The sequence below is a fragment of the Lytechinus pictus genome, chromosome 4, assembly GCF_037042905.1.
Source record: "Lytechinus pictus isolate F3 Inbred chromosome 4, Lp3.0, whole genome shotgun sequence".
In the NCBI taxonomy this organism is placed as follows: Eukaryota; Metazoa; Echinodermata; class Echinoidea; order Temnopleuroida; family Toxopneustidae; genus Lytechinus; species Lytechinus pictus.
The window spans coordinates 452,424-479,264 of record NC_087248.1 but is presented as its reverse complement, the minus strand read 5'-3'; the positions used below and the strand labels follow the sequence as shown (position 1 = coordinate 479,264).

Below are 26,841 nucleotides of genomic sequence, written 5' to 3'. Positions count from 1 at the left end.
CTAGTAGTATACTAATACTAACCTCGCAATACGTGTGAGTGATTTTGGCCAGGAATCAGGGTAATCACTGCTGAAAATTTGTCTGGCTTCATGACATCGGCATCATGGTGATATAATTCTGTGTATAATAAAAACTTAAACATTCCTCTGAAACAGCAGATTTTCAGCCATGGTCCATACCACTCAGTGCTCCTAAATAATTTAATTGCCTGCCTGAGTCCTGACCAGTTTTAGAAATCTGAAGAAAAAATCTGCTGGAATTGTGCCACTCACACGTATTAAGTATACTAACCCCGCACCACGAACCGCGTTTGGCAGTGGATTTCTAACTAGTGGGTCGCGCGTGCTTAGCCTGGAGGCGTCTGGGATCTCACTTCTTGGGTCCACAACACACGACTTCTATGGCTTGATTTTTCTGTGCGTGGCGGCATGTAATGAACCCTTGCCTTGGCCTTGGGTGGAATTGTACAAAAACATTATTTTAAAATAAAAACTTTTTAATTTTAATAGTAGTTATGCCAAAATGCATGATTCTAAACTTATATCAGATCTGTATCTGTCATCTGACCTGAATGCATCGTCAGAACAAGTACAGTTTCCAAACATGCTTACCTTGACTTTTGACTGGATCAAACAGCGTAGCCTGCAACATGCATCGGGAGCAAGTGAATGGGACCGTGCAGCTTGGAGTTTTTCAATAGTTAGTAGAGCAACACAACGAAGACTGTCGAGTGGACAAAATCGATCTTTCCAGTTCACAATTCAATAAAAAACGGGCAAAATAACACAGTTCTGGTTCCCTTATAGTCTGAAGTTGTCGAAAACAGAATTCGGATGTCACATTACATGAAGAAAACGGTAAATTCGGAAGATATTGAAGAGGTCAGTAAGGTGATTCAGTGTATTATGCACAGAGGGATGATGAGCTCGATTATTGTGTGACGTCATTATTCTCGACTGTTTTCACTGCGTGAACTGTCGGTCTGGGGGGCGGCTGGGGGGCTTAGAATGGTCTCTAATAATTTCATTTCTTGCATTTCCACGACATCGATAAGACTTTTTAGTGACATATTTGTGTATAAAAAGACAAGACCTTTCCATTCATATATAATTTGTCTATAATCATCACTTTCGTGAATTTTCTTTGTGTGTATACTTTAAGTCTTCCGTCGAATAATTATACATGTATACGGCATTTTAAAACAAATCCTCATTATGGTGTTGTCAAAGTCAAACTTCTGTGAGACCTTTATGTGTTCTTCAAAAGAAAATGGCATAACAATTGGTTGAGCACTTCATGTTTTTCTTCAGGGATAAAGCATCTAGGTTCAGATAACTTTGGTATAACATCTTTATTAAAACCATATCATTACACAGACAATGATATTTCAATTCAATTTGATTTATATTATTTTCATTTTCAGATGATAAACATATAAGCAAACATGTATAGGGGAAAGTGGGTAAAACGGACTACCTAAATTTGGCTGGTCATATCTCTGTTATACAAAATGCCATAAGTTTTTTTTAAAGGCAACGCAGGATAGGATTGGGTAAAATCTACAAAGGCCCTCATTTTCTTCAATTCACAATAATTTTCTTGAAAATGGAGCTCAAAGAATTTTGAGTGAAGGTCCGTTTTACCTCATGGGCTGGGTAAAAGATAGCCAGCTATATGGACAAAACGGACCAGTTTGCATCCGTAAGCCTATCACCTGGATTTTCTGCGTTACCTGCACAATAAAAGGTCATCAACCTAAATTTGCTATGCAATGCATTATTCAATCAATACCATATTTTCCCCCAAAATATACTTTTTATATTAACAATTTTCTAAGTAAAACAAAGATGCCTTATCGTCTCATAATCAGGGTTTATTGTCAGATTTTATCAGGGGTTCTTGCTAAATCTTAATTATCTTTATCTTACCTATATTTATATAAATGCAATATATGTATTGTTTTGGCACATTTTGTGCTGAAATCTGCAAACTTGAGTGAGCCTTTGTCAGAAGTATTTCTAATTCCATTGGGGCAAAACGGACCCATGCTACGTTTTGCCCCAATGGAATTGGAAACACGGACACATGGTACGTTTTGCCCCCAAGACCAAAGTCCTTCTTACCCCTCAATGACCCTCTGGACATAACACGCGCCGGTCACCCCTACAGAAACATGTGTCAATTCATACTTTACTCGATATATTAATGCTCACCAAAATAATAAAAATGGAAATGGCAAATTCTTCACAAAAGTAACCCTTAAGGTCTTTAGACCCCAAAACAACATCAGGTACCCCTCATTTTGTGTTCACCACTGTACAAACATATTTTATCTCCTGAAAATTGAAACTTTGTCAGGTCCATATTTTTTAAGACAAATTACGCAATAATGTCATTTAGGCACAGTGCAGGCAATTCACGGAGATAACGGGGTGGGTTTGTCTTATACCCAAGGGTCCGTTTTACCCCACTTTCTCGTTTATACGTAATATACAAAACAGAATAGATGTTATAAGGGATATTTCAATTACAAATAATATACAAAAGTGCCAGGAAAAATTTATCTACATCATGAAATTGGAAACTGAAGCCTTGATTAAATTGTTTTGTTCTTTTGTCCAAAACATAATTGCTATTAGGGGTGATTTCTAAGTACTAAAAATATCAACCGGTAAACACTTTGAAGTAATATATTCGCAATATTTTTACACAATGAGTTTACATGTAATGCCATTCTTCTCATTCTTCCTCTCTTTCCCGCTCTCTCCATTTTCGAACTTCTTTCCTCTTTATTTCCCTTTCCTCTCTCACTTTCTTTATGTTTTCTTTATCTTTTCTTGGATATCAGTCTCTATATTCATTGTCAAAATATCTATCCGAATGATTCCTATGTTTATTGTGTATATTTGTAAATAATTTACAAGTTGTTTCTTTTTTCTTTTTTTTTCTTTTTGACGAAATACTATTTTGTTTTTGTTTATTTGCTTATATTCCTTGCATTGTATATTTGTCTTGTATCATTTTGTACTTCTTGTTATGAACAAAATACTGGCAATTGCCAGTGAAGTTCTAATAAATTCAATTCAATTCAAAAGTGATTAGCAAATAAATAAGTCGTAGTTTCAAACACAGCGTTAATAAAACAATTCAAAATGACGGGTCATAGTTATAGAGTACCGAAGTGTGACGTCACGATGCCATGACAACGAACCGGCTGGTTCTAAATTGAGTCGCAGCTGCGCGATCGTCTATACACATTTGTATTTGCAAAAATAAAAAACGATGATTTGTTTTGTCCCTGGTTGTTACCATCATTCTGAGAGTCATAACAGGGCGCTGTTTCATGGAGCTATTATACACTGCAAGAGTGACGGACCCATTGTATTTAGATAGCGTGACCAGCGGGAAGTTGATGAGGCCCGGGCGGTGCAGTCACATTTCCCCCAACGACCGCCACACTGCGATTCGAAAACAGCCGTTTAATTAAATGTATTCAAACCACCTATATGTAGCTGGTACAAATAATGTAAAAACGGCCGTTTTCGACTTCCTCTACGGCCGCCGCGAGTGAGCTAAAATTCATGCCATGTTTGTAGTTCCATCGGCCATGTTTGTTTGGTGGATACACCTTTTCACATATTGACAAGTGTTAACAATAATCTAAACATAGAGAGAAGGGCTACAACCTTCCATTTGAAAAGGAGTTGTTGGTGTGTATAGGAAGAACTCAATATTGGATGAAGTGACAAGTCATAGGTGAGTGTATCAGTATAAAAACAATAATCATATCATGTTTTCTTTTAATAAATTGAATGAGTATTATCTTCACAGTAACCTTGTTTTGCATGTTACACACCATTAGTACTAGTACGAGGGTTACACACCTGACGTGGTAAAATGTTTATTAAAGCTACTTGTAACTGAAAGTGAATTCAACACGATTTGATTGAGCCCATAGTTAATGAAAAGGGCCACTTTGTGATTATCGAAATAGAGAATATTGAGCATTAATATGACTGTTATGATCGCAGGCATTAGAAATGATTTGGTAGTATTGTTTGATCTCCATAAATTCAGTGGTGCCTCGTTTCTCAATGCCGTGTTTCGTCGGAGCTTATCAATGTTATTTTTGTCTTAAAACGACTCAATATTTTTTTTTTCATATTTAATTAGTCTTTTCAATGTTAAATCAATGACACATCATTGCAGGCCCGTTTTGAGGTTTAGGAGAGGACCTTCGACGGTCGTACTCCAATATGGCAGAATCCAAAGCTCCACAGAAAGTCTTTAGTTCTCCAGAAGAAGCGACCAAGGCTATCATGGAGGTTAATCGATTGGCGACGTTAGAGGAGACTCAGCAGAAGTACAGTGAGCTTGACTTTACTAGTCCCGAAGTCATGCTCGATATAAAGGTATTGAGCTTCTTTCCAATGGTAGCGGTGGTGGGTGAGGGGCGGGGTTGTATTCCCAGATGAATACATCTGGGAATATTGCCGTCCCTGGACTGAGAGCTAGTGGATGATGCTAGAGGTTAATTTACTGCAATATAAAGAGGGTAGGAGGAAGATGTTCAGGCAAGATGATTAGGATTTTTTTCTTTCAAAACGACATCTGACAGTAATTGTGATATGAATCATTTAGGCTTATTTATAAAGCGATTGCGACTTTTAAACTTATGACGCAATTGGGTTTACATTATTATCAGTACTAATGACAATTCTCCAGCCTTCATTTTCTATTAAAAATGAAAGCTCACGCCAAAATAACTATACTTTTTTTTCACCTGCTGTTCTCAGTGAGTCTTAAGCATCTTTTTGATTCGTAAAGACATTACATATTGTTTATCAACACAAACGAATTTAAATGAATACCAGTTGCAATTGCACACTCTTAAAAGGAAGAGCTAGTATAGTGACATGGTGGTTTAGATTTAAATGAGATAAGCACCAACTTTGATATCTTGATTATTCATATATTCTTTTGAACTCTGTTTTTCAATTACGTCATCACAAAAACAACAATGCGTCCACGAACGACTGGTATTTCACAGTTTGCCAAGTACATTGTACAGCATGCTATAACATACATTCAAAGTATAAATGCAACAAATACCTTCATAGACATGATAGAGTGTTTATCTGTGTTCTATTCTAGTCACCCGGTCTATTCAATTTCTTCATCCTGATATGTAAGGAATTCATTCGTAATATCTTGCTTTGAAATCTGCCAATCATAATGAAAGTCATTTGACCAAAATTGTCATTGAAGTAACTACGAACTGGTCTATTTAGATGATGTTTGAATGTTTCATGGTGGTATGAACAATTGCGGAAGAGGTTTACGGTACACCATGTGTAAAGTCCTGGAAGGACTGAGATAAGAAAGTGGATAGAATTGGAGGAGAATTGGAAAGGCGAGAAGGTGGAGGTTTGAAAGTAGAGTATTCTTTTCAAAATGAGTGTAGTCCTGAAAAGTATGGTGGCCCTGAAGGGACATCGCAAATAGACCAAATCGCGAATATTCACGACGAAATTGGCGACGAAATTCACGACGTCGTGAATTTCGTCGCCAATTTCGTCGCGAATTATTCACGACGAATTTCACGACGTCGTGAATTTCGTCGCCAATTTCGTCGTGAATTTGTTTTGCTTGCCTGGGCGGTATGCGGGTTGAAACCAATTCGTCTGCTGCTAATTCCTCCACTGCAGGGTCGATCTACATTCATTTCCTGTTAGGTGATTTTCATATCTTGTTCAATATGTAGTTTAAATATCAAGTTTGGAAGTCAATATACAAAACATATTTCATCTCGAAAATCAAACTTTCATTATTTTGCGTGATTTACAAATTGATTTTTAAAAAGTGCTCTGTAAATATGACAGTTTTATGGTCCGAATATGAACATTTTCCGCTCGCGCTGCGCGCCCGCAAATTTCGATTTATCAGGTACCTATTATTTTCGTGTATTTCATAAAGTTGTCAAAATATCCCTTTTCAGGTCTGATTGTCAAAACGTATCAGCTAGCGCTACACGCTCGAATTTTGATCGTATGTCTCAATATTGATTATACAATCCCCTTTTCATGACAATGCAGAGATTTAGGCTCGCAATTTGCGCTCGCATTAATTGTTAAAATATATCAACTGATGCATCCTATTTATAATTACAAAAGTGCTTGAAATGTCCAGTTTTCGGGCCATAATATCATCAGACTTCACGCCCTCATTAGGCATTAATGAATAAGATATTAATTTAATAATTGAATACTCCCTTTTGTTTCATCTCGCGCTTAGCGAGAGGAATAGGAAGACATTCATCATTTTCATATGATGACATGTCCTACATGTCCTAAGGATGTACCGGTCCTATGTCAAAACTCAAAGTAATTATAATGAAAAAAATCAGCTCTGTGCAATCCATATCCATTTTACAATTTTCGTACAAAGTGCTTGAAATATAGAGCTGAAATTGGCTCTTTTTTTCAGATCGGAATATCAAATAGTTTAAGCTCGCGCTTCGCGCTCGCTTTGATTTTCATGATAAAAGATGTATTTAGAATGCCTAGATTCTAGGTCTAAATATGAAACACGCGCGCGCTTGTTTATTCTGGGGCCCGTTGCAGAAAGAGTTGCAATCAAACGCAACTCTAAAAATCATGCGCAACAGCGCGCATTTGGGACTTGCGATTGATTGTTTGGCTTGCATTTAAACGCAACTCTTTCTGCAAAGGACCCCAGATATTCAACTTGTTCTCTATTTAAATCATTATCCAGTTTCAGATCACAATACAAACAATTTTCTGCTCGCACTTTGTGCTAGCATCATTAGTGTAGGAATTCCTCAGTCTTTTCCAAATTTACAAAACATGAATAGAGTGTCCAATATTTAGGTCTAAATCTCGATTTTTTTTCCGCTCGCGCTTCGCACTCGCATCAATTGTTTAGTTATAAAGCTATCCTGTTCACGATTACAAAAATTGATTAAAATTTTCCATTCTTTATGTAGAAATGTCAAAATTGTTAAGCTCGCGCTTCGCGCTCGTATCAATTGTTTATTATATAACTATTCTGTTTAAGTTACAAAAAGTCCTTAGAATTTCCATTTTTAAGTAAAAATGTCAAAAAAATTCAGCTCGCGCATCGCGCTCGCATTATTTGATTTTAAAAATGTATAACGTCTTCATGACTAACTGCATGCAGTCTTTAACAGGTACATATTCCACCAGTTCATTTCTGCTCGCGCTTCGCGTTCGTAGTGATTATTTATTTTCATACACATCTTTTTTAGGAAAACAAACATTGCCCAGAATGTTCAAATTATAGGAAAAAATACATAAGACTTCAACAAAAAAAATAGCTCGCGCTTCGCGCTCACATTATATGAATAAGGATTATGATACTATATATTTATGTTGATTTATAAGAACAAAGCTAAGAAGACCACCCCTTTACAAAAACCAAAAATCATCTTCGAGCGGCCGATCGGGGGAAATATGGCTCAAAAATAATTCTACCCCCCCTATTGGCGAAGGCTGGATCCGCCCCTGCACCACAAAACAGGCAATGCGAGCGAAAATTTTATATAGTGACATGAAAGATTTTTTTTATTTCCATGTCTTCCCCTCATCTTATTTTTGTAACTCGTCTTCCTCCTCTTTTTTTTTTCTCCTCTCTTTTCCCTCCTTTTTTGTTAAAAATTGGGCGAAATTAAGGAAAATTACATTGATATTAGACCAACTAGTTATGAGACGAAATGGTCATAGACGAACTGGTGATTAGACGAAGTGATGACTGGACCAAATGTTTATTGGACCATATGGTTGTTAGGCGAAAAGTTAATGGACAGAATTGCATAAGACTTAATGAATGTAGATCGACCCTGCAGTGGAGGAATTAGCAGCAGACGAATTGGTTTCAACCCATACCGCCCAGGCAAGCAAAACAAATTCAGCCCCCCCCCCCCCCACTTTTTCCAAAACCGTGTACAAAAAACGTAAAAATTACCATATGACTGTGATTTTTAGCATGGTCAGCCCCCCCCCCCACTTTTGGCTCAGCTCCCCCCCCCCCCCCCCCACTTTGAAAACCGTTCCGCGGCCCCTGCAAAAGGAGTGGAAAGCTGAGTAGTAGGAAGGCTTGAGTAGGTGAGAGATGGCTGGCTTGAGTCGGCGTGTAAAGTGGTAGCAAGAGCGGGAGAGTGGTGGACTCGACGTTTACAAATCAGCACTCCGAAGTGCAGTCACTATACACACTGCTTAGGAGCTAAATTAACTCTTCGTTTTTAGAGTGTGCTTATAAAAACACATGTAAAAAGAATGTAAAACCTAACGCATTCTTAAACTGTAAAACACAGCAAGCATTGATTTCCATATCAAAATAACGAAATAAATACGATACTATAATTATCAAGTTAAACCCACAAACACACATGCACTCTCACATACCTATGAACACACGCATTCAATAATTTTGGGGTGGTATTCTGAGATCCATTTTATCTCAGATAAAATAAAATATTTTATCTCCGTTAAAATCAGTGAGATAAAATACCCCTAAAATCTCTCTGAAGTGGTATTCTGAGAACAATTTATCTTAATTTTATCTTTGTAAGACACACCTACTTTTGAAGCAATATCAAATGACAAATGCGCTTTTATAGCTCTCTCATCTCACTTAACTAATGGAAATCCATTCCGCCGGGAGGTGTGGCAAAGGAGTGAGATTGCTTCAATTTATTGACCTCAAATACGCTTGCACTATATACGCTAGCGCGTCTTTGAAGAGATTTCTTTAAAGAAAAAAGACACATTTTTTTTCGATGTCTGTATCGCATCTTTTCAAGCATCGTTTCAGAGACAATGGGCGGTATTCTGAGGTCATTTTTATCTTTGAAATATTTTATTTTATCTCTTAAAATGAAATTGGTATTCTGAGATGACATTTTATCTCTTAGATAAAATTAACATTTTTATATTGCGTAACTTAGATGATACGCAACAGAACAGTGCCTGCGTAGACATACCCATCGCGTTTCTGGGTATTGCAACGCGGATGATGTGCTTGCGCCCAAGATAGTTTGAAGAAGAAACAAATAAACATAAAAGAGGGTAGGGGCTATTTTATCTCCGCACGTTGATTTCACCAATATTTCTAGGTAAATTAACCCCAAATGTTGACATGAAAATGAAGAAAAATTATATATTTATTGAGAATAACACCTTTACGTTATTCCTGTACAATAAGAAAGTATTTCATAAGACTTGTCTTGACTAATATTGTCTTTGAAATGATGCTTGAAAAGATGCTATATAGACTTCGAAAAAAGATGAAAGTATTGTCCTTTTTGTTAAAAAGAAATCTCTGTAAAGACGCGCAAGCGTATTTGAAGTCAATAATTTGATACAATCTCACCCCTTTGCCACACCTCCTTGTGGAATGGATTTCCATTGGTTGAGTGACACGAAAGAGCTATAAAAGCGCGTTTCTAATTGGATATTGATTAAAAGGTAGGTGTGTCTTACAGAGATAAAATGAAGATAAAATTGTTTTCAGAATACCAATTCGGAGAGATTTTAAGGGTATTTTATTTCACTGATTTTAACGGAGATAAAATATTTTATTTTATCTGAGATAAAATGGTTCTCAGAATACCACCCCAGATTAGTCAAGAAGTCTTATGAAATCATTCCTGATTGTACAGGAATAACGTTAAGGTGGTACTCTCAATGAATGTATAATTTTCCTCATTTTAAAATCAACATTTGGAGTTAATTCACCAAGAAATATTGATGAAATCAACGTCGCGGATGTAAAATATCTCCTACCCTCTTTTAAGTTTATTATATTTTTTCTTCAAAGTAACATGCATGGGCGCAAGCACATCACCCGCGTTGCAATGGTAAGATACGCGATGTGTATGTATACGCAGGCATTGTTCTGTAGCGTATCATCTATAGATATGCAAGATAAAAATAATGCACAAGATAAAATATAAAATTTGATCTGAGAGATAAAATGTCATCTCAGAATACCAATCTGACTCATTTTAAGAGATGAAATAAGATATTTTAATGACATCAGAATACCGCCCCAAGGGTGTTATATTGTCAATGAATATCAATGTACAAGTAATTCATATTTTGCCCTTAATTTAATGTTGACTCACGAATGGATGTCTACATTTCTTCTTATCTTATTTTTTTTTCCAGAAAATAATACTTGATTTGAGCATTACTGTGCTTCAGAACCTTGGCTTAAATCACTTGATTCCGATGTTTGGACTTGATAAGATCCCAAATATTATGATGGCAGCCATGGCATATAAGGATTCCCCGGAGGTAATTCAAAGTAATTTAGTGAGAGCAATTTCTATGTTGATTGGGCATCCTATTAAAAGATTGCTAATAAAAAGATAAATACTGAACACAAAAAACATTTAAAATATCATGAATAAGGTCACACATACCCAAGAAATGAGGATATCTCTCTCTCTCTTGCTCTCTTCATGGACAGATGGACTTGCTCTCTTTAAGGCTGAAATGTAAATATTTGGCGCAAACCTATTATTTTTCACGGATGACTGCTAAGAATGTTACCGTCTGGACTCTGGAGTAATTTAACTTGGTAGGATAGTTTGTGCCATCACATAGGGTTATCGCGTCGGATCCGGCAATCGCACATACCCGATCATTCGAGAAAAAGGGCCCTCTAAATTCCCGAAACGTCGGGTCCAATTTACCCGATCACTCAAGATTTTTTGCTCTAATTTTCACAAAAAATCGGGTTAACTAAACCTGACCATTCGGGGGTTTAGGGGACCTTTTTCTCGAATGGTCGGGTTACGGGATTGCCTGACCCGCCCGGGGGGGGGGGGGCACTTCCATTGACGAGTGGATACCATGCGCGACCACGGGGTCTTGAAAAGCACCCTAAACACGTATTTTCCATATTCTGAAAATGCACCCCTTAACAAGTATTGGCGTGTGAAACCCTACCCTTAACAAGTATTGGAAACAAATACTATTGGCAAGTATTCCCAGAACTGAGCCCCTAAACAAGTTCAGCGATGTATTTTCCATATTCTGAAAATGCACCCCTTAACAAGTATTGGAAACAAAACGATACTCTTAGCAAGTATTCCCTGAAATGAACCCCCTAAACAAGTACAGAGGTATTTCGTTATGTCACGCGTCCGTCGGTTTTACCTTTATACACCATTATTTTGGTTTAGTATGGCCCCACCTTCCACACCTCGCGCAAATCGGACTCTAAACACGTAGTGTTGGGGCAAAATGGACATCCTTTATAAAACATTTTGACTTTGTTTTATCATCCCCGCATATTTGACCCTAAACACGTTTATTTTTCCGAGCGAAATAGATACCCTTTTTTCAATATTTTTGTGTTTTTGAGACCCTTATCACTTTACGTACGTAACGTGCCCTATCTTGAAAAAGACATCCTTTTTACGTGTTTTTTTTGGTCGCGCATGGTATCCACTCGTCAATGTAAGTGCCCCCCCCCCCCCCCCCGGGCTGACCCGACCCGATAACCCAATGTGATCGTACAGGCCTCTAAGACTCAACTATGGAGTATCGAAGTGATGACGTCACAAACCACTTTTTTGACAGCGGTTTTGATACCATATTTTGGCAGAGCATGACAAAACCCCCCTATAACTCAAATTTGGTGGGAATCGGTCTATAGGGGCCTTAGTTATGACCTCATGAATAAATATATATATATTTTTTTAATCCCTATTATAGTAAATGTCTCACATTTAGAACCAGGCCAATAATACATTGCCTTCAATGGGGCTAATTATGTATTCATGAGGTCATATATTGGGGCCCAGTGGACCGCGATTCTCACCTAATTCGGGTTATACATATAGGTTTTTTTATCATGCTCTACCAGAATATGATATCATAAATGCTGAAATGCAAAAAAAAATGAAAGTTGATGACGTCATATTTTTCGGTACTCTATTATCATCCTCTGATTATGTCTATTGATGTCAATTTTAGGTGATGAAAGCTGTTGCAAAAATCAGAATGAATCCAGCCTTGCGTATTGCACCACCTCGCCTGATAGGAGTTGGCGATGATGTACCGGACATGAGGCTTGTATCTCTATCAGGTGACGTCACAACTCTTTCTGATCTTCAAATCAACAAGGACAGACCAATGTTGATCATGGCTTCATCAGCTTCCTGACCCCCGCTTAGGGTAAGATAATGTAAAGCATTGGCATTGTGCAGGGGCTGCGAAACCAAACTTTTTTCCATAATGGGCGCTAGTTTGACGAAAATGCTCCAGTCAATCTCGAATTCGATTATGGTGAAAACCAATTTTATTTCTATGCTGTCTCTTCCTTGCCTCTAATCATTTCGTCGCCTTACCGCAGAAAGGCCGTTAGTGCGCACGTGCGCGAAACGTACATTTTCGAGAAAATGCAAATTATGTTTTGACCTTATTTTTGTGCTTTTAGCAGCTACTAGTAGTGCATTTTTTTCTGTCCTAATTTTCTTACTTTCTGACCAAGCAATGTGTTTTCTTCATTGATATATGAATATATATATAAATGTGTAAAGTTATACATGTACAACAGCTTTGGCAACTCTTTTATTTAAATATTGTAAAGAAATGGATGAAGAGAACAATGGTAGGCGTAGCTTAAATCAAGGTTCCCCAGAGCTATCTACCCTTTGGAAAAATTGGTGATGCCGAAAAAATGTCTCTGCCGGGAATCGAACCCGGGCCCCCAGCTTTGAACGCCGGTGCCTTAACCACTAGACCACAGAGACGGGTTAGTGGCTAGGGCGACCCCGATCCGATTGACCGTCAGATAGACAGATTTTCGACACTATACCAATTATAATTTCCTTTGTCGGGTGAAGGTGGGTTTCGAACAATGACAAGCCGCCATGCTTCAGCTGGATCAAAGCTATTGCTTTGATACAGTACACGTATGGGAGAAAGTATACAAATGTGTAAAGTTATACATGTACAACAGCTTTGGCAACTCTTTTATTTAAATATTGTAAAGAAATGGATGAAGAGAACAATGGTAGGCGTAGCTTAAATCAAGGTTCCCCAGTGCTATCTACCCTTTGGAAAAATTGATGATATATATATATATATATATTATTTAAAACACTCTAAACGCATTCTAATGTTAAGAATTAATACCTTACGCCCTTTTCCAGGTAACAAAAATACGCAATCCACTGATCCAGTGACCGCAGAAAGGCCGCTAGCGCGAATCGGTTTATGCGCGTACGCAACGTTCAACGAAGAAGCGTCATGTTCCCAGAGAAAAGTCGCGTCCAGCACATGGAAACGCTTTTGCTTATAATTACTGTGTTTACACTTGATCGGCATTTGGTTCAGAACCAAAAGCCGATGCAGAATCGGCTTTTGGTTTATCTTGCACTGCGTTTACACGCTGTTACAGCTCGCGGTTCAGAACCGCGAGCCGATGCAAAAACCTGAAATGATACGAGCACCAACAGTATACGTCATAATAAAGACAACGCTGGATCCGTGCGCTTATAATTACGTCACAATGGAAAAGTGAATGAAATGCGCACCAATTGCCGATGAAGAATTGGCTTTCTCTTTACACGTAGTAAAAAAGCCGATTCTGCATCGGCTCGCGGTTCTGAACCTACTACTTTGGTGGTGCAAAATCGCCGGTTCTGAACCACGAGCCGATGCAAAAGCCGATTAAGTGTAAACACGGTATATGTCACAATGAAGTCAAATTTAGGTTCCAGAATGGTACCAGAAGAATGTTTATGACATGTTTTTTTTTTTCATTTCAGCAATAAAACACAATACGATTTTTTGGCGCCAAAATACGTTAATGGCCTTTCTGCGGTTAGGTGACGATTTCTACCCCTCCTTAAGTTTACTTGATTAATGCTTCATATTTTGTATTTACCAAGGCCTGTGTAGTAGGTGGTACGCTTGCTGAAATTGTTCGCGACTACCGAGGCCAGGTCGATTTCCTTGCTGTCTATCTAGCCGAAGCTCACCCGAAAGGACCTGCTGCGATGGGAACCAATATAAGTCACATTGATCAGCACAAAACCCTTGAAGAAAGAATTTCTGCTGCAAAGTAAGTTGATTCAGGAAGCCTTAGATCACGGCCCTCGGAAGCGGGGATGCTTAATACCCCAAAAATTTCCTTGGGAATGCCGCGTGTATCATTATATATAGGCAGCACCCCATGTATTCTGGAATGTGTATAAAATTTGAAAAATGGAACTAACATGTCCTTCATTTTTCAGTGAAACCCTTTTTTTCGCTTTTCCAATTCTTGGTACCAATTTGACTTACATATTGTAAAGAAAACGTTTTACCAATTAAAGAAGACCAAAATGAACTCGGATTTTTAATGAAATCCCTTTTACATTTATTCATTTAATTTTTTTTATTTTTTTTGAGGGGGGGGGGGGGCTTTTCAATTTTTTTGGGACAAAAATGACCTCGAATTTGTAATGAAAATATGATATTTTTTTTCTTCAAATTAACATCAGCACCCCCCATGCAGTGAATAAAAATCGTTACCAGGGCCCTGCCTTATACCCAGGGTATACCCGGAACAAGTCAAGTTTATACCTTATGAGAGTGAGAGTGAAGTTACTTTCCGCAATTACAGACATGGAGGGATACTCACTTCTTCGCCCTAAACCCCCACACAAGAAGTTTTTGCATTCAAAATATGGGTACATTAGAAAACCAATACACACCTTAACTTAGGATACCATTTCACGATATGGCATCCATGACATAATAAATAAAACACAATATTAATGCTGAAACATGGTATTCATCAAACAAATCGAAAGTAGGATATTTGAATGCTAAATATCCCATATTACTTCAGCGTTAGATCAATGGATATCCGTTTGATAATTTTCCAGAGATCTCCTACAGATAGATGAAGAAACACACGATTGCATGACCGATGACGTCACTAATGTTTCACGGTTCCGCATCGTCGCTGATCAGATGGACAACCTCTTCTCCAGAACGTTCCAGGCGCACCCAGATCGTGTGATATTTCTACGAGATGGCAAAGTTGTTTACATCGGGAAGACTGTCATGGAACACATGATGAAACCGTTAGAATTGATGACGCACGAAGCACGATATTGGTTAGAAAAGAACGTAGGTCCTCCACTCAGCAAATAATATACAAATGGTCAAATCGGTTCTATATATTGATATTAAAAATACATAAATCATAAAAAAATCGTTCTTTAATTCATCCATAATGTTATCTACACTTGTACTCAGTTTTGTGTGTACGTGAGTTATTTAGAGGCCAAGGCCGCCAAGAATGTGTAACTGTTAGTCTGATTCCCACCTCGTCTACTTGTCATTCTGTTTTTTGATGCATCTTTTTTTTTCAAATGTAAATTTGGACTAATTGCTTAAACACTAAGTAAATATTATCTGAAAAGGGTATAGCAGGTTGAAAGCTTAATTGGTAATTCGACAAAATGGTAAATTGGCTAACTGTCAATAATAACACAGGGTTAGAAGATGGTTGTAGAAGAATCATGATTATTGGACCAAAGAAAAGTAGCCCAAATATCAATTTACGGGTTATACAGCCAGGTTACGGTAAGGGCTGTGTATTGGGATCTGGGCAGTATTTGCATAGATCACTTTATAGATATCATGCTAGAACAGCATTACAAAACGCCATGAAACTGTTCCTGGCATAGATATGAAAGCCGTAAAACAAATCTCTCAAATTGAAGGTTTTCGTTGTAGGCCTACACTTACCAGGGGCCGCAGAACGGTTTCGAAAGTGCGGGGGCTGAGCCGAAAGGGGGGGACTGACCATGCAAAAAAAATCATAATCAGATGGTCATTTTTACGTTTTGTACACGGTTTTGGAAAAAAAGTGCAGCCCCTGCTCAATACCTGTTTCTCTATTAAAGACTATATTATCATTAATTATTTTTTTTGGAAAAAATCTGAAGATCGTTAGTAGTTCTACATTCTTGTGGTATGATTGATTAAGTGTTAAGAGCATGTAAAAGGTGTTTCACGAATTGAAGTTTTCTTGTGGTATGATTGATTAAGTGTTTAGAGCATGTAAAAGGTGTTTCACGAATTGAAGTTTTCTTGAGGTATGATTGATTAAGTCTTTATAGCATGAAAAAAGGTATTTCACGAATTGAAGTTTTCTTGTGGTATGATTAATTAAGTGTTTAGAGCATGTAAAAGGTGTTTCACGAATTGAAGTTTTGCAAAACAGGATGTTGTTTTATAACATATAGCAAAAACAAAGTGAATGAAGTTTCAACAGAAAATTTAAACCTGGGGAAACGGAAAGTAAGATTTGTGTCGTTTATGATTAATATGAAATGATGTCCTGTTTATATTCATTCGTCACCATTGCCAGTAGATGTTTTTGTTTCTATTAAATATTGTAACGAAAACAATTCATTGTCTTATGTTATCTGTGACTATAAATGTTAGCTATGACTATGAGAATACTTACCGTTTCGTTACGTTAAGAATTTGTTCTTAATTTTTTTTAATTGAAAAAAAATATGTAAGAATTTATTCATCGGATTCTTTGAAGATTATATAAACATACGAATGGCTGGTAGATTGGGGCTTTTTCAGCAGAATGAGGGCATTCACAGCATTATTTGGAGTCTCTCTCTCTCTCTCTCTCTTCCTGGATCCTGACATTTGCTCCCCTCTAAATTCCACACACTAATCGAATGACCAACTACCGTACAGTATACCCTACCATAAACCTAACCCTAAACCTAACATAAAAGACCCTATTGCAATCCTACCCGTAACCCTATATCTTAAATGAAAATATAGCCCGGAGCAATTGTCGCAGGAGCATATGTCGTGTCACCCTCGTCTCCTTTACCCTTTCTACTTCCCTCTCACACGCACACACACACAGTCATCACAAACACGTCATGTACAAATTCACTCAGACAGTGGTAGAACTTACAGAGCTGGAATTAAAAGGAAATATTAGACTACTGCTTGTCTGCAGTGAGAAAGACAGGTAAAGATCATATGATCACGCCAATACCAGTGGCGTAACAGGCAGGGGGGGGGGGCCTGGCGGATTTCACCAGGAAAATAAAAAAAAAGAAAAAACTGGAAAAAGAGGAAGGGAGAAAGAAAGAAATTTGGAAAGGGAAAGAAACAAAGAAAGAGAGGAAAGGGGGAAAAGGGAAAGGAAAATGGAAATGGAAATATGAAAAGGAAGGGAAAGAAAGAAAGAACACAAATAAGGAAGATGGAAGGAAAGCTGGAAAAGGAAGGAAAGAAGAACATGTGAGGAAATACAAAATATCCTGAAGTACTAAAACATAAGCATGATAGCAAGAGAGGGATATAAAATCAGAAGATATGACTCAATGGCACGGGTAAGAATGACGGGAAAATGGGAGATAAAGGCAAAAAGAAACGGGAAATTAAGGTAGAGCCAATATCTAAATTGGAAAATCAGAATATGAAGAAAAGGGACAAGAAAAAAAGAGAAGAAATTATAAATAACACAAACGGGCTGCCGATCGAGGATTGAAAAATATAAAGAACGGGAAGAAAGGTGGATGACGTCTAGTCTATTTTAAGCTTTCTAAATTTTATGCAATAATGGTCGCAATCAGGACAAAAAAAATCCTTGGCCAAGGGTTAGCCAAGGGCTAGTTATATCCCCCTATATTATGTCCTAACCTAAGTAAAGTTTTATGCTGGCTAGATTTACCGTAAAAGGCCTCTGAGTGTTTACTTTGGCTAAATTTCCAAAGCTTCTATCACATAAGTAGAATTCAATTTCAAGATAATTTTTAAAGGCCTATTTTTTCTAGCTCGCTTCGCTCGCTGGCGACTTTTATTAACTTTTCCACATTTGCTATGTTGTGCGGCCTCAAAATACTTCGTTTATTATCCGCATCTGCTTTTAAGTTATATGTGTTGTGTATGTAGCCGTGATTTGATAAATTAGTGGCCATCTGTAATATTTAAAAATATCATGAGGTTCCGGGGGCTCTGCCCCAGACCAGTGACGGCGCCAAGGGGGGGAAGGCAAGGAGGGCATTTGCCCCCAGTGAGTTGGCCCCACCTTCGAAATTAAAAAAAAATTAAGCTCGCGCTCCGCGCTCGCATTATTTATTTGGTGAAAAATCATCCTCATGATCTAATGCAAACAGGTAGTCCTTATCAGAAAAAAAAATAGTTCGCGCTTTATGCTCGATTTTGAGGAATAGGCAAAATATCTGTGTGTCCCCCCCCCCCCCCCCAATGTCCTTTTGGCACCCCAAGATAAAAAATCCTGTTGCCGCCATTGCCCCGGACCCGATCCGCATGACACTGGCCCCTGAAAGTGGTACAAGCGAGAACAGAAGTGATGCTATTTTCTACTTTTTTCAAAATCAATCTCAAAGTTAGATTCTCATGAAAAAGGTGATTTTTTTCTCGCTCGTTTTGCTTGCTCAGGTCTCTTATATTAAGCAATATTTTGCTGCGCGCGCCATGCTGTACCCCCTTCCTAGTTTGTACTTATCACGCATTGAGCTTCGCCCTAATGCTCGGGGCACAATCATAAAAAAATCATATTCATACCATGATATGACCGGGAAATATTTGGCTCTTGCCCCCCCCCCCCACCCCCGGCCACCGACCCCTGTTACGCCCCTGGCCAATACATGTATACAGGGGCAGCAGAACAATAACATGAAATCATGTACACGTTTACGCAAGAAAAAAAGTGGGGTAGCTGAACCCCCATAGTGATAATTGCAGTCTTTAAACTTTTGTACTATCCCGTAAAAAGAAATGGAGAAATAAATGCAAAGAAGTGGAAATGTTAGAGTTGAGGTATACTGTGGGGGAAAAGGAATACAAAAAAGGTGATGTATGATTAGATAAAGCAGGCTAATACAATGCACTGACATTTATAGCAAAGGTTAGAAAGATGATATGCGGAGAGTGAGAAATAGGGGGAGAGAAAGGAGAAGAGGGTGGTGAATGTAAATAATATCAATGAAAAAATACAGTATACATACATTTGATTAACAGGGGGCAACAAAGGATGGTGGCAATCAATACACTGAAGATTTAATCGTTAAAAGTGTTACGTGAAAAGGATCGATGGTTATGATTTTTTTTTGGAAGCACTCTGTCTCCGTTTAGATTGACCCCATGCCCAGCATTTCGTGCAAACAAAAGATGATATGCACCTTTTTGAAAAGCGATAAATCATACGTGATATCAATAAATATTTCGACTATTCTGAAAAATATCAATACAATGTATCATTATACAGTGCGTATCAAACAAAAGTTTACACTTAGAAAAAATCCTGTAAAATTATACATTTGTAATATCCTGAAGATTTTTCCACATTTTAACATTGGTACAGATCCATTAAAGCAAGTGACGATATAACTGTCGAAAAATATTTCCGCTTGAGTGAGCACCACTTACTTTTGAAAAGTTAGTGAAAAATGATTTGCGCAGAACTTTGAAATGGTTATGCGAATAAAGGTAGACCTTAATCATGAAGAACACTTGTAATTTAGCTAGTAAAATTGATTTGAAGGTATCTTTTACCTTTTTTAACTTGTTTCCTTGCCCAAAACCCTTTGAAGAGTGCATTGTGCCCCGCCCAACTCCCACACACACTGAGGCCATCGTGACGATATTTGCTTTACACTAAGCTATGATTTACATGAAATGGCTTAGGCTCGATTTTCATTTTGTTAATGATTGTCAAGCATGTAAAAAGTGTGGAGAAACAAGTATTTAATGAAAAATGAAATGTAAACCCACTTTGAATGACAAAACCTTAGTGAAAAAAATGCTGGAGATGTCTGTTATAAACTTCTGTTCAGACTCAGTTATGTCCTCAGACTCAGCTGGCACAAAAAGGGTAAATGTTGTGCTTACTAAGTGTTAAAATTTCAATTTGGGTGGCAAAATTGTTACAAAATGCTTGAATGTATCCGTTTTCTTTCAATTGACTAAAAGTGCGAGGAAATTGCATGAGAAATGTTTCGCAAGGTAAGTTTGATTTCACCATTTCCCCTTGACACAGCGTGAAAACAAGCATTTCTGCGCAAACAGATTTCTGCGAGCTTTACAAAAATGGACAGTGCTCACTCAAGTGTAACATTCTGTCAAAACTTTTACTGTCATCGGATAGATGAGACCCAAACCCAAGATTATATGTGAAAAAATTGACCCACATGTTGTATATTTTTTAAATCCCAGAGCTTTTTCAAAGTGTAAACTTTTTTTTGATACGCACTGTAGAGCACTTATTGATAAAATGCGTATACATTGTTGTCAAGCGGTGAGCCTTTAATTTGGCAAGGCTTCTTGCACGGTGTCCTGTGGCACTGAACAATAATATCAATACGTGACGTTCCATCATTATTGTTAGCAGACAATACATATATGGTCCTGCTAAGACTCCATGCTGTTAACATTACTCTAAAGAATTTTCTTATAAAAGAGAATCTATCACGTGTGGTGTTTGCTTTCGTCCTACTTTATTTCAACCTTGAGTGTAATTGGCTGGTTAGAGCACATCCAATCTATATTCTGTTATGTTCATTTATGCTGCAGTCACACTTCCCCTACGGCGGCGTACATCGAAGCGAAAACATCAAATTTATTAATTTTTATTCAAACTAATAGGTAGCTGGTACATAAATGTTGAAACGGCTGTTTTCGTCTCGCCGTACGGCCGCCGTAGGGTAAATGTGACTGCGCCATAAGTAGTGTATTATATGGTGACATCAGATTCTGTGCTGTACTTTCAATTGCCAAAATGAAAAATAAAAACAAACGTAATTATCCGTGCTAATTTCCAACGATTCCCGAATTTTGAACTGTCGATGAGTTTCCTTTATTCTCTTATCTTACTTTTTTTCATGTCAACAATGATGATATGCCTATAAAAAAAACCGGGTCGAATATCAAGCGTTCCGTGAATGTTAGCTTAAACTAGAGGAGTAACCGATAAAAAAATATTGAATTACTAGTTTTGTAATGTAACATTTCCAGTCTTTGTTATGTGCAGACATGTCTGGCTTGAAATGGGCTTAAGAGATCAATCGCTGTCTCTGTAAATACAATCCAAGCAGCAACGTGCACGCAGATTGAATTGAATAAAACAGATTGGAAAAAGGTCGCCTACTCGTCATGCTCGTGTACACGCTAGGATTCCATGAAAACATAATTCATTTTTTTGTTATTGAGTAGTTCTTAGCTCGTTGTTTGTTCACTATTAAGACGCCATTTACTGTATATGTAGGAGCTGGCTATCAAGGTCACGTGTTCATTTACATATTACCGTTCAGAGAGGTGGCACAGCAAGGCAGTGTGTGGAAGGATCACATAGAATAGAAGGCATTTTACAGGTAAGATTTACCCCGTTTATATATCATTTTAATCTATTCATTAAATATTACATATTTAATGTTCGTTGCAAAATGTCACTCGAACATTTTGGCCACAGATCGAATTTTGATCCAAGTAATATAACACTTTAAGTATGCGTCTTGATATTAATATGAGCAAAACTAAACTTATTACATACCAACATCCTGAATCGGTGACATCTGCTGGATGACTGGCATAGCAACACGCAATATAATGCGAACTTGATTTCAGGCAATTAACCGCCCTTTCACACGTTACCAAACTCGTAATTTGAATTATGATTCCCGTGAAAAAAAATAATTCTATTGGCGAATTTTTAGCAAGTGTGAAACCAAAAAAGAATCACGAACGGTAATCACAATCACGAATTCAAATTCTACTCTGGAGGTGAATTGTGGTACGAATTTTACGTCTGAAAGGATTGACCTCCGAAACATTTTTTCAGGGGGGTGGGGCTTACGTGACCTTTCAAGGACTTCCGTAGATATTACAATTGTCATGCGCTCGTAGTTTCTTTTTTTTGCGATGCAGTGCTTTGATCGGGTTTGATTGACAAGTCACCAAGGACACTCTACTGCCTTCGCTCAGGAATTCGTATTAAAATCGCAGTTTTCGAGTGAACGTGTGAATGGTACAATGATTCTAAAGACGAATTGCAATCATCATCACAATGATGATTCAACATTTTTCATGTGAAAAGGCCCTAAAGCCTTCAAAGATGATTTCGCGTGATTAGGAAGGCTATAAGGACTACAAGGTAATTAGGGGCCTTTTCACATGTGAATCTTGAATCATCATTGTAATGATGATTGCAATTCGTCTTAAGAATCATCGGACCTTTTACACATAAAATTTGTACCGTAATTTGAATGAAACTTAACTGGAATTTGCCTCGAGTAAAATTTGAATTCGTGATTGTGAATAGCGTTGGTGATTCTAGTTTGGTTTCACACGTGCAAAAAAAAATCGCCATTAGCCTTATTGTTCATTGGAGTCATCATTCAAATTACAATTGTTTTTAATGTGTGAAAAGGCGGTAAGATTGCTATGCTATTGTTCATTTACGGTAGATTTCATGATGCCCAGGTGTGGGAATTCTTTTATTGAGAGAATTAATTTCTTATTCTATCAGTGTGCCACGGACAGAATTCTGTCCGTGGTACACAGAGGGTTAAACATTTCAGGAAGGGAACTTAAAGTTATTCATGAGGTACTTATTTCACTTCGGGGGACGGGAGAGGGTTACAAGTGGACATTTTATTTTTTACTAATAATATCGGTAGATTAGTTAAGAAACCTATCCTGTTCATGATAACAAAAAGTGCTTAGGACGTCCAGTTATTCTCTTGGGATATTAAAAATGTTCAGCTCACGCTTTGTGCTCACATTATTTATTTGGTGAAATATCATCTTCATGACCCACTGCAATCATTTCTTCGCAGGTCCGTTTTTCAGGACAGTGGTATAATGGGTTTATTATCATTTGGCCCAGTGCCAATTCGTCCTATTGCCGACTCGTCTACTATCACTCGGTCTTCCATCAGTTCGTCCAATATCCACATGGTCTAATTGCCATTTCGCCCAATCACGAGTTAGTCTAACAATCAGTTGGCCCAATAGCCACTTAGTTCATATAACATTTGATCTAATTAGACTAAGTGTTAATTGAAAAATGAATGAAAATCGAGTACTTTAGACCAACTGGTTATGAGACGGAATGGTCATAAATCAACTGGTGATTAGACGAAGTTATGATTGGACCAATGGCTTACTGGACCAAATGGTTTTTAGACGAAATGTTGATGGATGGAATGGCATTAGACTAAATGAAGGTATCCGATGTGATGAGTGGACGAGTTGGCGGTGGACGAATTGGCAATTTACCGGTGGAATGTACCTTCTGTATTCTATTATTATTATTATAATAAGACATTTCAGGGAATAAAAAAATAAATGTACTAACCTGTCATTTTAATTATTATCATTATTATTACTAATGCTATCATTATTTTGTAGCACTAACGTCAAGTACATAATAATAAGAAGAATGACAATAATTATAATTGATACTTATATAGCACATAACATTCAACAGTCTCTAGGCGCTTTACATATAAATATTATTATTTTTATTAACTTATAAGAACATAGTTATTAAATGTAAATTTAACTTTAACATTCTTAAACAATAATGTTTTAACGATTAAAGGAATGTGAAATTAGGAGTGATGGCCTTCAGCAATTCATTCCATAGTACAGGTGCTGCTGACTGAAAGGCACGATGCCCAATTGTACAAAGGAACATCTTTCAATATGTTACATGTACAGTATTATCTCGTATCTTGTTCCTTTCTGATTAATGCATAGAAGATGGAGGTTCCAGAAGGGCCTGAGAATTTTGAAGGAGTCCCAAACATGCCGAAAGTGTTCGGCGATGCAACGCAGGCTGTTAAGGTATTCTCAGAATACAATAGACTCGCATTCTCAGATGAGTTTCAGCAAATCTTTAATGAAAGGTTGGATTTCACTAAGCCAGATGTCCTAGTGAAAGTACAGGTAATTGACACACAATATCAATAAATTAATCAATTAATTAACTTATTTATTCATTTATTTCGATGTATTTGTTCTTTTATTTATTTTGGCTGACAAAGGAAACCACAATTAGAATATTGTATTTGATTGCTACTGTATTTACTTGCCAGTTAAATATCAATTTATATTAATCTGATAAAATGTATGTGCTATCTTACCAATAGTCTCGTACATCAAAATATTGTTTTTGATAGAATACGCATGATATAAGGAAATGATGTCTCCTGAATTTATGTAAATGGAGAACGAAACAAATCCCCACTGTCACGATCATGATTATGATGGTAAAATATTAATACCATTAGATGTTTTATATTAATATTTCTCCTCAGAGTGTCTGGCTACAGGCAAGCTATAAAGCACTGGATAACACTGGATTCGGTCACCTGAAGGATATGTTAGGACCAGGAAAAATACCAGACCTCCTTAAACTGATGTTCATGGCGTACAATGATTGTCCAGAGGTAAAATCCAATGCAGACCATTTTTAATGGGTATTAGGTACCAAATAAAACAAAATTTAAAAGATCGTTGTATATGTGTAATAAAAAGAAAAGAAACGAAAACATCTTGGGAACCAATCGGAACTGGATATTTGCGTTCGTCGCAAACCTTTTTGTTACGGGGCCTAGGGGTAATTGTAGGAATGAACTTCATGAAAAAAGAATATTACTATCACATTGCTAGCAACCCTGTTAAAAATGATGGTGTAAATGTTTAGAGACATCTGCAGATAGGAGCTTTATTTTGTTTTATCTTGTTCATCATGTTCATCGTCGCATTTGGAGGGAAGGTCTTAACGTAACTAAAATACTGTAAATGTTGGTGTTATGCTGTGCATATATGATATAAAACGCAAATTAAACAGACACTACCACTATATGATGCATCAGGCTTAAATTTCAAGACTACCACCCATTGCATAGCTGATTTGAAATAATGAGGAGCGATAAAGGGGAAAGAGGGGGGGGGGGGAGCAAATTATCGAAAATCGAAATCGGATGTAAAATTTGAAATGACATAATTGTGAAAGTAACAATAACCCAAGAATCGGTTTAAAAGGCTTGCTTTTTGGAGAGTCGATAGTCATGATGGTAAATTGATACGATTGGGAGTTATTGTGTATTCTTCTATTTTCCATAAGGTGATTAAATTAGGGGCGTTTATACGGGGTCCTTATGCCCAAACACCCCCTCCAAATGTGGTCACTGTTGGAAGTAACTTGCCGGAGCTCACTCTGATCTCCCTGGCCGGCGAGACTGTAGGACTTTCTGATCTTCATATCAACAAGGATAGACCGATGATGATTATGTCTTCATCAGCCTCCTGACCCCCGCTTAGGGTAAGAATTATCATGGTCTATAGAAATATCAACATAGGTTACCATCTACATGATCTATGGCATAACTGCAGAAGTTTCAGATCGTCTTACACCAGTTTAGCTATTTAATCATGGATATGAAGTTGTTTATGACCAAGTTAACATTAAGCCAAAAGAGTATTAGCCTATCTAATAAATGAGACAAACAGGTAAAATAGAATTAGTAAATTTAAGTTGAAAAGCTGGTTTTGGTCTAAGCTATATAGGATAAGACCGAACTAAGGACATAAGATTAAAGCAAGAGACAATTTACCGTAGATTCATTGCATGTGGTAGAATACATTTTGGCGTTTTATATTCATACTTCAGCCATTTATTTCATTTAAATACGAATTTGTTTGTCCTCTCCCATCGTAGAGGCCTGTTATGAAATCCTCCATTAAAAAAAGTGATAGTTCGAATAGAATTATATTATATATATTAAAGTACAGGACGTTAGAGTTGTCTCTATGCCATTTCTTGTCATCAGAAACCTTTCTTTCTCCTCAAAGGCCTGTGTAGTAGGTGGTACGCTTGCAGATATTGTTCGTGACTACCGAGGCCAGGTCGATTTCTTAGCCGTCTACCTTGCTGAAGCTCATGCCGAGGGAACATGGCCTCTAGGAAGTAACACCAGCTACATGAAGGAACATAAGTCGCTTCAAGAAAGAATGTCTGCAGCAAGGTTAGTGAGAACGCGTAAAATCGTCTGAAATTTATCAAAAAAGAGCCCGCATGTATTTTTTTTTCAATTAAATATCAGCACATGTTTTCATATCATTAGAGACAAATATGATCAAATTCAAGAATGATGTTGATGTTAACAATCTAACACAAAATAAAATTAATGATGCATAACCAATTAGACAATACGTGACAAGTATGACAACAATAATAAGACAATGAAATAGAAGAAGAAGAAGAAGTTGTTGACGTTGTTTAAAGTCAACGTCATGATCATCGTAATGTGTCAATATACATTTAAACATGAGTGTTTGTAAAACAACAAATCTGCGAACGAAGTGAAAACATGAATGATCATATCGATCATGTAAACCGGGTATGGTAACTCAGGGCGGAAATTAGGCTGAAAAAATCGTGGGTTCGGTCCATGGTCATACCAAGAACTTACCAAAACATCATTCTGCCTTAATAGGCGCTCAGCATTATTTTGTAAGGTAGCAATAAAATATTAGTACAAGGCCCGCTGGTGGAGCATTATGTGGCAATCCTGGGTCAAAGAAATTTTATAATTTTTTTCTTCTTCCAGAGATCTTCTGAAGATAGATACAATAGCACATGGGTGCATGACCGATGACGTCGCTGATGTGTCAAAGTTCCGGATCGTCGTTGACCAAATGGACAACCTCTTCTCCAGGATGTTCAAAGCGTTCCCAGATCGAGTGATATTCATCCGCGAAGGGAAGATTGTGTAT

The 26,841-nt window shown here is 37.4% G+C and overlaps 2 protein-coding genes and 1 long non-coding RNA gene across 4 annotated transcripts; all 3 read left to right on the top strand.

The window, feature by feature from the left end:
* The first annotated feature begins 3,253 nt into the window (after positions 1 to 3,253).
* On the top strand, positions 3,254 to 14,040 carry LOC129258599 (uncharacterized). The gene is made up of 5 exons (XM_054896841.2): positions 3,254 to 3,757; positions 4,211 to 4,413; positions 10,210 to 10,338; positions 12,028 to 12,228; positions 13,950 to 14,040. The coding sequence occupies exons 2-4, from the start codon at positions 4,258 to 4,260 to the stop codon at positions 12,214 to 12,216; spliced, it is 474 nt and encodes a 157-aa protein (XP_054752816.2). The 5' UTR covers positions 3,254 to 3,757; positions 4,211 to 4,257; the 3' UTR covers positions 12,217 to 12,228; positions 13,950 to 14,040.
* Positions 14,041 to 16,031: 1,991 nt separating this feature from the next.
* Positions 16,032 to 16,518, top strand: LOC135153851 (uncharacterized). The gene is made up of 2 exons (XR_010293301.1): positions 16,032 to 16,123; positions 16,187 to 16,518. It is a non-coding gene; the product is annotated as an uncharacterized LOC135153851 (long non-coding RNA).
* A 4,551-nt stretch (positions 16,519 to 21,069) lies between these two features.
* Positions 21,070 to 26,051, top strand: LOC129259210 (uncharacterized). 2 transcript variants are annotated; one of them, XM_064098039.1, is made up of 5 exons: positions 21,070 to 21,428; positions 23,821 to 24,006; positions 24,378 to 24,509; positions 25,190 to 25,387; positions 25,918 to 26,051. In XM_064098039.1, the coding sequence occupies exons 2-4, from the start codon at positions 23,821 to 23,823 to the stop codon at positions 25,373 to 25,375; spliced, it is 504 nt and encodes a 167-aa protein (XP_063954109.1). In that variant the 5' UTR covers positions 21,070 to 21,428; the 3' UTR covers positions 25,376 to 25,387; positions 25,918 to 26,051. The 2 variants fall into 2 exon arrangements, with proteins under 2 accessions (XP_063954109.1, XP_054753488.2); XM_054897513.2 differs by having other exon boundaries at positions 21,071 to 21,428; positions 23,818 to 24,006.
* The last annotated feature ends 790 nt before the right edge of the window (positions 26,052 to 26,841 follow it).